Source organism: Megalopta genalis, chromosome 5, assembly GCF_051020955.1.
Source record: "Megalopta genalis isolate 19385.01 chromosome 5, iyMegGena1_principal, whole genome shotgun sequence".
Classification (NCBI taxonomy): Eukaryota; Metazoa; Arthropoda; class Insecta; order Hymenoptera; family Halictidae; genus Megalopta; species Megalopta genalis.
Window position 1 is genome coordinate 21686613 of NC_135017.1, and position 17526 is coordinate 21704138.

General features: G+C 39.6%; 1 protein-coding gene across 1 annotated transcript in view; it reads right to left on the minus strand.

The window, feature by feature from the left end:
- Positions 1-17526, minus strand: part of LOC117219774 (alkaline phosphatase) — a 445727-nt gene that overhangs the window by 47585 nt on the left and 380616 nt on the right. The window contains exon 7 of the mRNA XM_033469198.2: positions 12679-12873. Coding sequence (XP_033325089.1) covers positions 12679-12873 — 195 coding nt within the window. The remainder of the gene's footprint in view (positions 1-12678; positions 12874-17526) is intronic.

Below are 17526 nucleotides of genomic sequence, written 5' to 3' on the forward strand. Positions count from 1 at the left end.
GTTTTATGATAATAAATTTTCGTCCATTAAGTGTACTATAAATGCATAAAATCCATAGTGAGATTGCAGTAAATGTGTTAACTACATGAAAGCAATAACTGGCTCGTTCTCTACTATCGCGTAGAAATAAGTCGATTATATTTTTGGAAATTGTTTATCCTACACTTATTGTTTAAAATCACCGACGACGCTGATCGGTGAAAATGATGCCGGCGATCGGATGCGCCTAACAATGTTTATACCGAATATTTTCGTTAAAATTGCACCGTGCTCGTTACGCGTTCGCACGACAGTGAGATTAAACGAAACAATTAAAATATTTTCAATTTCTTACGTGTCACGCGTGAGGGGTGCGATAATATTTTCAACGAACCCTGAATATCCTGTTCGCGGAAAACTGACATAAAACGCAGTGTACCGGTTGAAATTTTTATTCCCCGCGTTTCCCTGTTTAATAAGAAACTTTTATTTTCTTGAAGGAAGAAAAAGTTCTCGTTGCTCTGCTTCGAAAAAGTGGCAACAAGCAAATATCCTGGAAATGTTCCGAGGCGGACAAAAATCCGAAGTTGAAACCTTCATATTTATTCTGCAGCGAATCGCTGAAGCAAAAGTGTTCCCACGTGTTATATTTCAGCCATGACTGTTTGTTAACAAATTATACGAAGTTTCAACATTTTATTAACATTTCATTAATCGACTGTCACGACTTGTATCTGAAAAAGTCACTTGTGAATGCGACAAAAGTTAATTGACACAGATTCAATGAAGTAAATAAATTCCAATAACCAATTAGAAAGAGTTACTGCATTGAGTGCAGTAATTAAATTTCATTATTAAATTAAATACACTTCGGTTAAATCATCGTTAAAATAAATTTACTAAATAAATTGAAAGGTACAGTGAAAATTTCACATCATTTAAGTATCTTCTTCCTTTCAACTTAAACTGTAACATTTAAAAATAGCTCCATGCTAATGACATACAATATTAAATAATACTAATATATATTATAATAATATATATAATAATATATATTATAATTATAAATATTAACTAATTAATAACATTTAAAATATCTCATTAATCGCTGACATTCGCCAACAACGCGTGAATTGTTGCACATGAAGCACGAGACTTCGTCGAACGAGTTGGCCGAACCGCGAGCTCCGTCGATTCATTAAAGATCAATTTTCCCGAGTCGCCGGGCGCATAATGATCAAAACTCCCGGACTCGCGCGGAGTTCGCGAGGCTCGCCTCGGACCGTTCTCTCGGAGTTGCAAATTCGAATACGTGTTGAACGGCGTTTCTCGGGGCCCCCGGCTCGATTGATTCTTACGTCCTTGATACCGTGCCAGATGATACCGATGGAATTTGCGCAGATCACATCGCGGATTGCTCGTGCAAACACGGACAATCAAAGTCCGCGGGCTTGATCCGGGAATTGTGCGGCGAGCAGTTTCGCGATTCTCCCCCGAAGATGAACGATCGCGCGGCAAATGAAATTCCATCGGGGCCGAGCCTGTTCCAATTTATATCGTAGTTTTTTAATCGTCGAGTGTGAGGCGGATCGATTAATACTTTAATTTTCCTCGAGCGAGCACGGAGACGGATTGCATCCGCCGTTAAATAGGACACCGCGCGCGGTCCGTGTGCAGTTATTAAAAGCAATTCAGCGGAGGCGATCGCGGGGGCCGGTTTCGATTCCAATTCTGATCAGTTTATCCGTGTGTGACGCGGCCGTCGTGACAGCTGTTCAATTAGCGAGCAACAATGGGCCCCGTCGTCTCTGTATTAGACGCGCTCGCGGCTCGCTATGCGAAGATTTCGCGAATTCATTTCGCGTCCGGCGCGCGCAATTTAAAACGTTTAAACTCGAGCCCCGGTCGGCCGTTTATTATACATCGCGATGAATGATCGATAAGGAGGGACTCGCAGGCAATTCCGTAAAGTTTCTTACAGGGTAGTACAGCAATTAATAATTTTGCGCCAATTTCGAAAGTAACTACGTCGAAGTTGCTTTGCTTCGCGCTTCCGGCCCGCGTTTTACCGAGTTCCAGAGCAACTCGGAACAATGCAACTTCGAAATTACGTTAAGCTGCTTCCGATATAAAATTCCATACTCTGCGCGCGGCAGCTCGCGCGAATTACGCGCGTACAGGCCGCTGGGATTGGTTAATGACGATCGGAATTCCGGGCGATGCTCCGTTCGTTTTCGCGATCGAATGACTCTGTCGTCTTTTATCGTCGAAATAAATTACTTCTTTAGGAACTGCCGATGGTTTCGATGTGGACATGTGGAGGATTCCAAGACAGGACGTCGGGAAGTATAGCTGCTGCATTTGACAATTAATATTATCAAAGAATAAATAGGGAAATAGCGAAATTTGCACACAAAAACGGAATAAAAAGCCACCTCGTCAAAGTGAATAAAGAATTAGGCCAAGGACATCGCAGGATTAAAAAATTGTATGATTGCCAGTAATAATATTAACAATAAAAGAAAATAATAATAATAATTATTATTATTATAACTACATAATCTAATAAGAATAACAAAAATTATTATGTACGCTTTGCATTGCTACATTGTGTTAAACTAATTTTTACCTTTCCATTCGATTTCACTCGGTGTGATTTTGCAAAACTCGCAACAATAATTATTCGAAGCGATTCACGAATAATCCCGTGTTCTAACCTTCTATTTTCTAGATTTCTATGAACAAGCAAAACAAACAATTACAGCGTGAAACGACGATGCACGTATCTCTAAATAAATGTTCCCAGTTCTTCGTTTGTACAGCAATCGTGAAAAACGATGCTTTTACCAACAATTACTTCAGAAATTGTTCCGTACTGTTACGCGAGGCTCTGTCGCTAATGAAAATTATCGCGATTAAACGACACAGAATGCAACGAATTACTACATACTTTGTTCGCGGCGCAATTTCGTAGCAATTTCACGTATACCGTGAACGTTCGCCGTCCGACGTTACCTAAAAGTAACATTTACCGGCCAAATATTTCATCGTTATTCTCTCGCCGTTACGATGAAAACTATGTCAATAGGAAATGCTTAAACGTCACTCCTAGCTCGAGTCATTTCGGCGCATACGAACAATCCCATTTACGTTTACGTTGCTCCGTTCTCGTGTTCGACGACACCGACCTAGCCTAATCTTGCCACGGTCCACGCGTATATTTTAGGGAAACACCGGACATTTCCGGCGCGGTATTAATTCTCATGACAAACGCCCCCCCCCCCCTCGCGTACGTGTTCGTGAAAAATGTATAACTTCATAAATATAGACCGACTTATAATGCAGTGTCGAATGTACGGTTTCTTGTCGTTGTGACTCTCGTTGTGACTAGCATTATTATTATTTATTATTATTATTATTTTTACTATTATTATTTTGCGAGGATATTATCATTATAGGTACGTCGACGGCGAACAAACAATTCCACAAAAAAGAGGGTAAAGTGTACCAATTGAAAATCATTCTATGTAAGATGTTCTGATGGTTAATTAGGGTTAATAAAAAAAAGTTAATAAAAAAAGGTCCACATAAGCGATTTAAGAAAGGTCAAAACTTTTGCACATGCCTAATAATTTAACTGATAATTCGATGCATTTATGACAAAACTGAGTGAAATAAAAAAACTGTACAGTTTCTAGAAGAATTTATGAATATTGTTATATGTATATGCTTGATTGATCTCATATATATGCTTGATGCAGTGACATTTCAGTAAACGATTAATTAGTCTAACTCCTCTCTTTTTACAATGACATAGAAACATTCCAATTTTGCATAAAAATCGACAGTATACTAATAACGAAAAATATAGGAGAACACATTGACATACAAATGGAAATATAAATCACTGTGGTCGCAAATGACTCCGCGTACGACCACATTAAAATAAACAACTAAACTATACCAACTAAATAATATATGACTAAAAAGAATAACTAAATAATGAATAACTAAAAGGAATAACACATGTTTTAAAAATGTCTCGATATCGAATCGGAACGGCGACTTATTCGCACCAACGAAATGTCTTTAAATCGGGTTAAATCAGGGTGAGTCCGGGCGAACGAGTTATTTCGGCGTGTGCGCGACACCCTCTTAAACTATGAAACGCAGGGCGAATCGTGTTTACACGCATTTGGCCACGGTCGTGCAGCGAATCCTTCTTTTATTTAGCCGTGTACCGGTTGCGCTATCGTGACTACTAAATGCAAAATCCGGGGCGGCACGGTCGGCGGAACGTTTATCGGGAATTCCTCGCACGTTCCATACGCCTAGACTGCCTGAATTTCCATTGATTCTTACGGGAACGTAAGTCCTGTATACGTTTCCCCCTCTCGCGTTTTGATTTATCCACGTACCGGGAAACGCGACGTTCGAGCGACGCCGCCCGCGCGGCGCGTGACATTAATAATTAATAACCGGCTCGTTAAGAAGTTAACGTATGTGCAATTAGCGTGATTAGTTCCGCGGGAAAGGACAATATTTAGCGAGCGGGCCATGAATAAAAGAGACGGTACACGGAAATAACGGTTCGTCCCGATGCATTTCACCGGGATCGCCTCTGTTTTCGCGGTTCGGCCGCGCGTAATACATACGAAATACAACGCGATATCGTCCTGATATGTTGCCCTCGCTGGCTTGGAATCCCTCCAGAATCTCCGGGCTGTTTTCCCAGCGTCGTCGATTCGTCAATTGCACGCAACTACGTCCAACGATGCTAACGATATGCGATCGTGTAAGCTCGAGTCATTTACGGTTCTCATTTCCTTCGAACGGAATTTTTAAGAAATCGTTTAAAATCGAAGGACAACGATTCAGAATTTTTTAAAAGCTGCTATAATTTCATGTATAGTGTATGAAATTGCTTGGTATTAATTATAATTTATAACAAATTCTTTTCAAATTATTATTTAGCAAGTGGAATTTCAGACTGCTATCGAATTTTATGCATTTTCGATGAAATTTTTCTTATCTCTATGATTTACGTTTCTTGCAATCAAGAGATACAGAATTTTTATTCACCATAAAAATCCGGTGCTTTGATTAATATTGCTTAAGATGAAATAAAGTCATAAATGAAGCTCCTGCACTCATTGCTTCGAAGTTATGTCAATTCGTATCGGATCGGCCTAATGCATTAACACGTTGATCGTCGCGAAATTAATCACGAGAACTTAGATAAAAAGAGACAATTTAATTTACAAAACGAAAACTAGGAAGTTAATATTTATCATAGCGGATATTCGATCTCCTTCTGTGCCCTAAACATCCTAGTGTAATATAATTTGCTCGAATAATATATCACTGCAATAGATATGAATTTTGAAAACCGGTCGAAAATTGTTATAACTCTTTTTTTAACGCGTTACAACCCTGGATATCGCGACGATGTGACCTTTTGACCGGATGTATCAACCGGTTAGCAGTCGTTTTTGCAAAACATCCGTCTGCCCGGTTTACGGATGCTAGGCTTTAATTAAATTACGAATTTACGATGCCAAATAACGCTTTATTGCCGCGATATATCCGCGTGTCTGTCAACCGGATTGCAGTTCCTATAATCTCGCTGCTCAGGACTGGCAGCCACGCAATTATAGAGTGCAGTCTGCGCACGATTTCGGCGAATCGCTATCTGTTTCTGTCTCCGTCGCACGCAGCTAATCCTTGCTTTCGGGTCGATCCTCAAACACGACATGGCATAAGATTTCAACGATTTTTGAACAGTAGATTATAAAATTATTGAACATGTTCGCATCCATATGTTTATTGCTTGATGTACGTGAACTGGTGAAACATCGTTAAAAATATTGTTCATAACACATGAACTGTTAATATATCGCTAAAAAAAAAAAAAAAATATTGTTGAACGTTACGTAAACTTGTAAATCATTGGTAGAAACATTGTTCGACGTATTCAAAAATTTGTACATCGTCGATAAAAATATTATTTATCGTGTATGAATTGGTATGAAGTTGCGAGAAATATTGTTCAGATTAGACGAACTTGTAAATCGTTGCTTGAAATATTATTCAATGTATTCTGAAACTCGTGGATCATCGCTAAAAATATTGTTCATCGTAATAATTACACGGATCGATGTTAATATAAGTATTAATATAACATAAATAATATAATATAAACAATATAATATAAGTAATATAATATAACAATATTATATTAATTCCCTGACTAAAAATATACTACCATCTATTATAATATTTTAATTATTATTATTTTTTTTTCTATATCATACCATTATTACCTATTACTATACAGGGTGTTCCACAATTATTTTAACAGCCGGAAATGAGGGATAACCTTGGCATAACCTTGGCATAACTTTTTAACAAGTTAAAAATTATAAAAATTAGTCAGTGAGCTAAAAATAATACACAGATGTCCGTAAATTCTTTCGATAATTCCATTGCTATAAATCACAGCTACCCATTTTCATTAGAAATCCGTCAAATCCGCAATCACTGTTTTTCGCTAATAACTCGTAAACAAAGCCGTGGATTGCATTTTCGCCAAGGAAAAAATTACTTCAAATGACCTGAGGAATCGACCCTTTCCAAGTGTTAACACAATTATAGTACACCCTGTATATTACGATTGACTTAATACTTCTAATTGAGTATTGAATTGACGCAACGGACACCAGCAACAGTGCATACACCATAAAACAATGAAAAAAAAAGTTGCAATCGTCGTATAAAAATTGCGTTTACCTCCCACCAGCCAGCGCGTAACATCGTCGAACCTCCCATCGAGGCACAAAATCACCGAAGAGGATCGGACAACCTTTCGTTGTCGAATAGAATGGAGTTTACTCTGCGCGTCGAGCTGTCGCGACGGGGATGCGCGGAGGAAGACACTGAAAAGAGAACTGCGGAAATGAGATCGAAGGGTCCCAATGACCTAGACGATTCACGCACGAGCCACAAAAACTGTCCTTTGCATTCGGCTTTGCGATTGGATTTAACCCCCGTGCAAACGTTCGCATTCGAGGGCAACGGGCTTGTCCGAGGAGATTGGATCCCATTGAAGCCGAGACCTTGGGAATGGGAAGGGCGCCCAGCCGTTGCCGCGTGTCCCCGATGAGGAAGCGACTCGGGAACTTGTATATAAAATAGTATACCGAATCACTTACCCGGTATTGGATTGCCACTCGGCCCTTTCCGGTCGTCCGATGAACACGTATGAACCGAACACGACGCGGACGGATAAATTATTGACTCGTCCTGTCGGTTTCTCTTTACGTGGCTCGAATCCCGAACGGGGTTTCGATTCCGATCGCGTTAGAAGTTAAATGTTTCTTTTCTCTTCCGTCCCGCTCTTCTCCTACTGCGACCCGTGCTTCTTATAAGCTCGCAATGAATTCTAAATGCCCGGCGGACATTGACGAATGATAGTTCTTTACGAGTATAATTCCGATATTACCATACAATAAAAGTTTGCTTAACCCTAGAAAGATAACCATATGACAACGTACGTAAAAGATAACCATACGCTTCAGAGGCGCATGCTTTTCTAAGGCGTCAATTTTATACTAACAATGGATATTTATTTAAGTTAATCTAGTCATTTTAAAGGTTTGGCATTATTGTAAAAATAAAATGCATTTATATTATATTTTTTTATATTTTAAGTAATTTTAAACTTAAATCACTAGACCTCTATGAAAAATTAACAAAAATCAACAGTCTTCGCAGGCGCCTCTGCGACGTAGGTTATCTTTCTCGGGTTAAAGCGTTCGCGCCCGGCGACGTTTCTTCGATCGGTGGACCGCGGATCTCGATGCGTTTATGGTATTTATATATTTCGAATGTACAAAGAGACAAGTACACGTATTCGGCGATTTTTTGTACATTTATCAGAATCGAAATTCGACGGTTGAGAATTCTTTTAATAGTGATTGAAAGGCGACAGCAATTTCGTCCTTAATTCGATTGATTATTTTGCTCTTCGCTGTCACGTTTCCTGTGCGAAGCGCTTGTGTTATTTTCAAAAAAATGCCAGTCGAAAGCTAGCAGTGTTATTGGGACTCAAAAATTTGAGCATATAATTTGAAGGTCCTAGAACATCGTTTCCTTTATTAGAACTTAATATCTCGCTTGCAAGTATATTTAATTATTATATATATTTAATAATTGATATTTAATTATCATATAGAGTAATTGTTATTTAATTATTATATTTAATAATTAAATATATATAATGATAAGTTATATAAATTCTATATAAATTGTATAAATCATATATACATTGCATAAATTCTATACAGATGGCACAAATTTTATACAAATTATATAAATCCTACATAAACTGCAATTTTTATACAAATTCTATAAATCCTAAATAAATGATACAAAACCAGTATAAATTCTACAAATTCGATATCACTATTATTCATCTCAATTTTCAACTTTAATTTCACGAAACTTCTGAAACGGCTGTAAAAATCGTTTCCCTCCTATTGGGAATAAAAGAAGTACTCGAGGAAGTTCATGTAACGCTAACAGATACATACATTGATAAAACTCAGATTCCGCATAAACTCTGCTACTTCCCATAAAAATTCTTTCAAAGCAGAACAGCTTCGAGAAGTCAAACATTTCGCCTTCTCCTTCTGAATGAAAGTTTTCAAAAAACCGAGGCTGCAGAAAGAAAAACCCGTTTGCAGTTTCGTAATGAGTTACAGGAATTTCTGTCAGATTCGCTTAGCGGTTATAAAGAGCGTCGAAAAATTTTAATTTTGCCGGCCATTGAGAGTGGAGCAATTTTGTAGCAGGTTGAAAGTTGCAAAGTTGAGCGCCCTGGAATCCCCGCTGCGGCGACCGCAACGTAAGCGGCGCTGATTTATTGCCAGAAAATTCTTCGATCCTCGACCCGGATCTGGATCTCGTTCTCGACCGGATTTTCCAAAGGGGTCTGTTGAGTCGAATCGTCGAGAGAAAAAAATCGCGAAAAATCGGAATTACAAAATCAAGCGGTGGAAGCGAATGTTACGGAATCAGGATCGCCGAGGAACTAGCTTCATCGTCGACGACGGAACGCCATGAAATGGCGTGTCCGATCGTTCTCCTCATAATGAATCGCCACGTGCGGCAGTTTTTAACGAAATTCCAGGAAGCGATTGCGACGGAATCGTTTTAACGAAGAATGCAGCGCGTCAACGGGATGATGAAAAAAAAGACGCCGAGGATACAATGCAACGAGGACCGGGTTGACAAAAAAAAAAGAAAAAAGAAAACAAGGAAGAAACGATTCAAATCGTTAGCGGAATCCGGTATAAGCTTTTACGGCACTCCGTTCCAGAATCATAACTCGATTCGTGAATGGAGAAGCTTTGCTGCTCGGGGATTCAGTTCGGAAAATGCGCTTCGCATTGTCCAGCGATTTAATTTAATCAAGGACAGGCAGGGTGTCCCGATTCTAGAAATTGCCGAAGAAAATTGGATTTTAGCCGATTTTAATACTGCTCTTAATGAACCGTGGAGTCTCATCGGACAAACGATACTTGTTTCAACGAACAAACAAATTTTCTTGAATCGATATTTAACGTGTGATGCTCGTACGGAAGCGGTTGCAAAAATTAGCGAGCTATTAATTAGTGGCAAACGGGCACTCGGAAAATATCGAATAAGTGTCTAAAGAAAATACAATGAATAATTTGTAACAATTAAAGAAGCACGCGACGTCACGTTTATACTTTTCTTTCGCCTTAAGAAACATATAGTGATTCAATAATGATAAAGCAATTTCTGACTGTAAACATAAAGTTAAGAATATGTTTTGAGAACTATGAAAACGTGTAGCATATTCTCCGAAGAGTATATAATGTTTATTCGTTTCAAATATTTGCTTTTTGGTAAAACATCTTCATACTTTTCCTTAATAAATTTTAAAATCATTTTAAAAAATTCTTCGTCACGTGGCTTGTTCAATGCTCTAGATTAATAAATTGATGAATGCACAATTAAAGAGAACAGGAAATGGAACCATTTTAAAGATTCTGTAAACAGTTGCATGTCACCCATTTAACACGAATGAATTTTCATTGCATTGTTGCAAGTATTTGAAAAATTCCGTACAACCTTACCAGAAACCATGTTCACACGTAAATGTGCATTTATAATTGAACGTAATGTAGTTTTACTTTGTAGACTGTGGAACAACATTGGTTCTTAGTTTCTAGGTCAGATTTTAAATAGCCTCCGGCTACAGTTCACCGTTGTATACACGACTGCAAACAGTCCATACTAACGGTTGAAATTCTAGACAACTTATGAAAAAGTTACTCGGATTGGACAAAGAATGAAAACTGGATCGTTTCTACATCGTTCGAACAAAGTATTTTCAAATGAATTTTGTTCGACAGAAGAACGAAAATTATGAAATTCTGTAAGTCAATTTTATGAAATATAAGCAAATTGATCAAATTTAATATCAACGTAAAATAAAATATTAAATAAATATTAACTTAAAATAAAAATATTAATCAAAGATAGAAGATATTAATTAAATAAAAATAGAAATCATTTAAATCGATTAAATCCTCCAATAACATGCAACCAGGTAAGATTACTTATAATAATTAAATAAAATATTAAATAAATATTAACTAAAAATAAAAATATTAATCAAAGATAGAAGATATTAATTAAATAAAAATAGAAATCATTTAAATCGATTAAATCCTCCAATAACTTGCAACCAGGTAAGATCACTTATAACAATCAAATAAAATATTAAATAAATATGAACTAAAAATAAAAATATTAATTACAGATATAAAGTATTAATTGAACAAAAATAGAAATCATTTAAATCGATTAAATCCTCCAATAACACGCAACCAGCTAAAATAATGTTCCATTTCGACGATCATTTTATCAAATCGTTTATTCGAATAATATCCCAGCTGGCTAAAAGTGCAGGTGCTCCGTGCGTGTCCGATTTTCCGCGGACATTTCGGCGAGGTATTCGTCATGGCTCGATACGTAACTCCACTCTTTGATTCAGCCTCGGAAGTTTATAATCTCGCGTCGTTATCGTCCAGCATCTGATAGATTCGGCCGACAATAGACGCGGGCATTCGATCGCAGAATCGTGATCCCTGCTCTCTATAATTGCCTTGTCGGTCCGTAGCAACCGTGTATAACGAATCCGTTCTCTCCGTCTCGCTGCGCCCACCGATTATCGTGGATTTCTCTCTTTCCGGCTGTGCCGGCCGGGTTTTCGTCGATTTAATACACCGAGAATGGAGAATTTTTTTTGCAGAACGTACGCGGAGAGAAATATGGGAAAAATGTCAATTATATCGACGGACTTCCGCTCGACGTGCACGGACGACGACGACGACGACGACGACGAACGACGTGTTCGTCTTCGGCCTGCTTTTACATTTTCCTACGGTGGAAAAAGGAAATCAAAGGAGTAACGAGGTTAATAAAGAGGCACGATATTGGAAGGCGTACCGCGGAATATTCCGTGCCAGGTACGATCCTTGGCGTTTACCGCGACTGTATTTCGAGGGATGATCCTCGGAGCCGTGGAATCGTTCACGGAACGATTTACCCGCGCGTCCGATCCGCTGGATCGACGCCGGATGAAAATTAAATCCTTAACGATATTAACGAGCGCCTCGTTTTATTTCGTTCGCTCCTCGAAGTTCGACGAGAGAATTGCGATTCGAACAGAAAGCAAAATTTCCTGCGCTTGTGTTTATCGCGCGCGGTTCTAGTTTTTAAGAGAAAATATCGCGCGTTCTGTTCGTCGCGTAATAATATACTTTTGAAGAGAGAATATCGCGTGTTACGTTTACAATGCGGTGACACGTTTTAAGAGAGAAAATATCGAGCGTCCCGACGAGCGATAAAATACATTAGACAGATATGTAATTCGTGAAACGCGGAGCAAATAATTCGACCGCGAGCCTCGCGGAGGGCCGGCTAATGAGCCAACTTGCCGCACGGTATCGTAAACACGATTTATGAAGCACAAAGTAAAAGAATTCGACCACAATTTCTGCGGGAACCTCGTTAATCGGCTACCTCGCCGCGCTCCGCTGCACAAAATAACGCGCGAAACGCAAATCAAAGGAATTCGTCGATGATTTTGTCGGAACGCTGGTTAAAGAGTGAAAAGGATTCGAATTTTTTCGGAAATCTCGTTAAGGGAGGGCATTCGGGCGAAAAGCAATTACCGGTAATATTTCAGATAACACGTCGTGCGCCAATAATTATCCCTAAAATTGCAACAACTCGAACGATAATAAAGTTTTTCCAGCTGAAATTTCTACCGCATTTCGTGCACGCGACATCGAAGGGAATCCCGATTTATTTCTCATAAAGGAGAAATTCTTTTATGACCAAGAAAAATTAGTTGGCTACGTAATCCGCGCCTAATTCGAATCAGCGCGAAAGATGCCGCGATAATGCTTGTTTTCGATATTATCTCCGGTAAATTACCGCCGGCGGATGTTCTCTTTAACGGGCTCCTTTGACGGGCGCGAACTCGCCGCGCGACGCAACGACACGCCGCGGGCATTAAAACGCGCTTGTATCTGTTAATATCGCGGTACACTTGATGGAAGATGGGTGCTACATCAGACAGTGGTTTATCGTGTCACTTACCGAATATAGGATTCCCACGGTGCGTTGCGAGACCGCCGAGTGTAAGCACGTGCGAGTGATCTGCCGTCACGACGAGTAGCGTTTCCGACAGGTCGACTTCCTTCATTACGGCCCTCACCGCTTCCTCCAACGCCAGTGTTTCGTCCAGTGCTCGATAAGCGTTGTTATAGTGATGCGCGTGGTCAATTCTACCACCTGCGGGATACATCATTCGCAAATTATGCTTAGTAACGACACGCAACCGGTGCCGCGGCGCACAAAATAATTAGGGGCCGCGTCTCTGACAAATGTGCTCGCCGATCTACCGAACCGGGGACACCCGGCATTTCGCAGAGTAGGACACCTTGAACCTAATTAGCGGACTGCCGGTGTTCGAGCGAATTAAAAATTGTACGAATTTGTTGGAAGAAGCCACGTAGACGTTTTTACTTCGTGCTTCGATAATCGTTCGAATAATACTTGTAATAATTTTAATAAAATGATAACTAGTGTTATGATAGTATGATTAGTAATATAGTATACTAAATAAAATGATAACTAATGTAACAATTGTTTTCATGATCCTTCGATTTTACCGGTTTGCGTTTGATCTATTTACTTCTGTCATGAATTCACGTAATCAGCAGTCTGCTAATTACACTGACGATTTCACTGTTCAATGATTTACAAAAGGAAAGTTTTCCTTCTTTTTGGCCACGAGGGTAGTTGTGGAAGAACGAATCACACGGACGTATTCACGGTTTCAAATTTATTTCTTAAGACAATTTTAAAAAATTATAGAATTTTTTTCCAATTTTTTTCACCCCACCAAAGCTTGAAGCTCTCCTACCACTGCAATTTAGGTGAATTTTCCTCCAAGAGAAAAGATCAGATTGTGCAAAAAAATGGACGGACAATTTGAGAAGAGGAGCCTCGCGGCTCGTTTTCATAGCTGTTAGCAATCGGTAACTATAAAAATATCGAATAATCGTACCTCCTCTTCCCAAATTATCCATTTCTATGTCCTCCCAAGACTGTTGCGAACGAGAAAGCTCGTCCAAAAAACGGACGCACCCTCGCACGATTCTTTCGCTCGAGATTCGAACGGTCCGACAACCGACGCTTTCCCGAAGCGTTAAAATACTTTCCCGGGCCCCGGTAAATCGACGTAACGTAAATATATGTACATTCGATAAAAGCCCGCTACAAAAACAAGAAGAGGCAACGATCGAGCAAGAAAGAAAAAAAGCGGCCGAGCGCTTCGGAGCCGTGTAATCGATGGAGCAAGCAAGCGTTATCGCGCGAAAGCGATTCGAACGGAAGCAACAGAACGGTGTAATGATTCAGAGAAAACGGCGGGTAAAACGCCCGGCGTAATTGTATTTATTTGCCGCAGCAAATTGTTAACAAAGTGGAACGGGTCTCGTTAAGCTGTTCCGTGCTCGGCGGGCGATATCGCGGCGTTAAAGGAGGCAGCAACAAAAAACGGCGGAGAGCTACGACACGGGATCCGCGAGCCGAAGAACAAAACGAGCGTCATCAGCATTAGCGGGAGTCGCGCGGCGACGGCGGCCGGGTCCAAGAAAGGGACCGTGGCCGTAACAGTTAACGCTAATTATTCAGAACGACCCGCAAGAATCCCGGATTCAATTATCGAGCCACCGAAGAACGGCCGCGGTCCGAACGACTCGGCGGAACTCCTTGGAAGCCGAACTCCGACTCGAAGCTCGAGAGAGGCCGGCCGAAGGCGATATCGATTGCCGGATCGACGCGGGAACACCGCGGGGTGCGTGGGTGCGTTCCCGCCGGATAGTTTCGGATCTGTTCCCGAGCAGAATCCGCGTCCCTTTAACCTTTTAGGCAAGGCTGAATTCTGCGCGAGGTTATTTCTCTGGATGGCAGAGTCTGATATGTACTGTACAGAGTGTCTGTATATTCTGTCTGTATATTGTTAAGATACAGTTATATTGTTAAGATAAGTCTGTATATTCTGTAAATCTATGTGAAGACAAAAGAAGTGTGAAACAATGCATATGAAGACGATTATTTGATTCAAACGATGACTGAGCGAGCTACTAGAGTAAGCCACTATAGTGGCGCGTCGATCAGAGAGATGACATCCGCTAAAGCCACTATAGTGGCGCGTCGATCAGAGAGATGGCATCCGCGAAAGCCACTATAGTGGCGCGTCGTTCAGAGAGATGGCATCCGCTAAAGCCACTATAGCGGCGCGTCGTTCAGAGAGATGACATCCGCGAAAGCCACTATAGTGGCGCATCGTGCCTAAAAGGTTAACAGCTGGGCGTTCAGAGAGATGACATCCGCGAAAGCCACTATAGTGGCGCATCGTGCCTAAAAGGTTAACAGCTGGCCGTTCCGAGGAATCAGGCTACTACACGCCTGCGGAGAAACGGCCCCACCTTAGGCAACGGGCTAAAAGGGGTCCGACAGCGTTCCGAAATCCCGGAACCGACCAGACGGCGCCTAACCTACGCGCTGGCCCGCTCGAACGGTCGAGTTTGTTCGCGAACATTACGTCTGTTTGCTATACGTTACGCCGCGTTCCCGCGTGTACACCGCACGCGGCGCCCAACACGCTCGAACACACGCTGCTCCGGGTGCCTCGCTTTTCGAAGGCGGCCTCTCTTCAACGAAGAAGCGTTCGGCGTACCACGCTCGCTATACACCGAACGTGATTTTACGCGCAGAGTGGCAATTTGAAGGGAATAGAACTTCGATGGCCCCGCCAAATTCGTTTTCCTGTTGCGATATTTTCTTTCTTTCGGCTTCTTGGCGACTGTGCTTTATTTACCTCGGAGATGATCGGTTTATCGACTGGCGGGCTATTATTTCCATGGAGAGCCTGATTTATTGCTTGTCCAGGTGCGTGATTGAATTTTTCTCAGCTCAGAGACCGGTCTGCTAAGACTGTTGTACCTTTTTTTAAATTTTGTTATTATTTGGAACGACAAAAAGGGATAAAATGTTCTTGTTTTTCAAGTTTTTATCGGAGCCTTTAGTTTTGAAATTGTTATACGGGTTTTTAAGTGTCCCTAAGCATCATTGAGTATCATTGAGTGTCAGCTGATGAAGAGACTGGTCCACTAAGACTATTGTAATTTTTAAAAATTTTCCTATTACTTGGAATGACAAAAAGAAATAAGAAATTCATGCTTTTCATCTTTTTATCGAAGCCTCCAGTTTTGAAAATGTTATACCGTTTTTCAAGTGTCCCCAAGCATCACTAAGTATCATTGAGTGTCATCAGATGAAGAGACTGGTCTACTAGAACAATGACTATTGTACTTTTTTTAAATTTTCCTATTACTTGGAATGACAAAAAGAAATAAGAAATTCATGCTTTTCATCTTTTTATCGAAGCCTCCAGTTTTGAAAATGTTATACTATTTTTCAAGTGTCCCCAAGCTTCATTGAGTATAATTGAGCACCATTCGGTATCTTTAGAATATCCTTGACTATCATTGGAGCAACGTTGCAGTCTCAACGACTATCATCGAACAACTTAGACTTCAATCCAACCAAATTTTGAACGTCGGACGCTAGTTTAGTCAGATTTTGCTTATCTGCTATTTATGATTAATCACCCATTGAAACCAGGCGTCCAAAATTAACGTGGTCAGCAACTTGTAACTTCGAACTCCTCGAAGCAGACGTGTAAGAAATCCCTGGTTACATGCATAATTACGCGAAGTTAAGATTAAATGTGGTAAGTACAGTAATATCTTATTTAATACGGTATTATACGAGAAGCCAAGCAAGTTCCAGAACTGAGTAAGAAGTACGTGTTACAAGTTCGCAAACTAACTGAAGATATAATGTTTAATTAGTCGCGAACTACATATTTTCTGAGCAACGATGTTGCTCATAAACAAGATCAGTTGCTTCGTTTCAAGGAAGTTCGAATGCACTTTTTCGAATGATTCGATAAATTGCCTTGTCGGCACATTCATTTCCTAGCATCGGTAATTAATCGATAAATGTAATTTCACTGTAATTAGAGAATTCCCTGGTTCGTGCATTTTCAATGTTTGACTCTCTAATTAACAATCCAAGGTGTAACAGTATCGTAATCGATATCCCTCGGCAGTTTGCAATGACAGAAAGGAAAGTTTTGTGATTATTCGCTGTCACGGTTCCACAGCGTAATTAATTCTAACTTGCCAATTATTAGTCGATGAAGCTATAACTCATTAGCCAATTATGCAACTACCTTTGTATTTGATGTCTGCTGAAAGATATTCCATTTCCCATAGGTGAATGAAGTATCGTCAGTCATTGTTCTATCTATGTATGTATAGTATTATTTAATAAAAATGTTAGCGACAAAAACGTAGTTGAAATAACCCTGGTCAATATCAACGTTACTTCATTTAAACATCAACTAACATGTTTACAATGACTGCAATAATGTATGTATGTCTTTCAATAGTAAATGTGTTTGAAATTTCAACTGTTAATATACATTAATAATTGTGTATTAAAATTAATATACGTTAACAATTGTATATTGAAATTAATATACAATAATATATAAAATTAATATACATTAATATATATAAAATTAACATACAATAATATATATAAAATTATTATATATATATACTAATCGATATACGTGAAATATTGCTCCTTCAATTAAAAACAAACAGAACACTGTGTACTGCAAATAAAACGAATCTTTTTACAAGATCCATCCTCCTTTGTGTCATTGACATTCGCCATTTCGTAAATTAAATTCACGTATTCGTAATTGCTTGCAATTAAATTCATACGAAACCCCAAAACGGAATAACATTTTACACATAATTATCGGAGGTTAACGTCAATTATTTGCAAATGAAATCTACA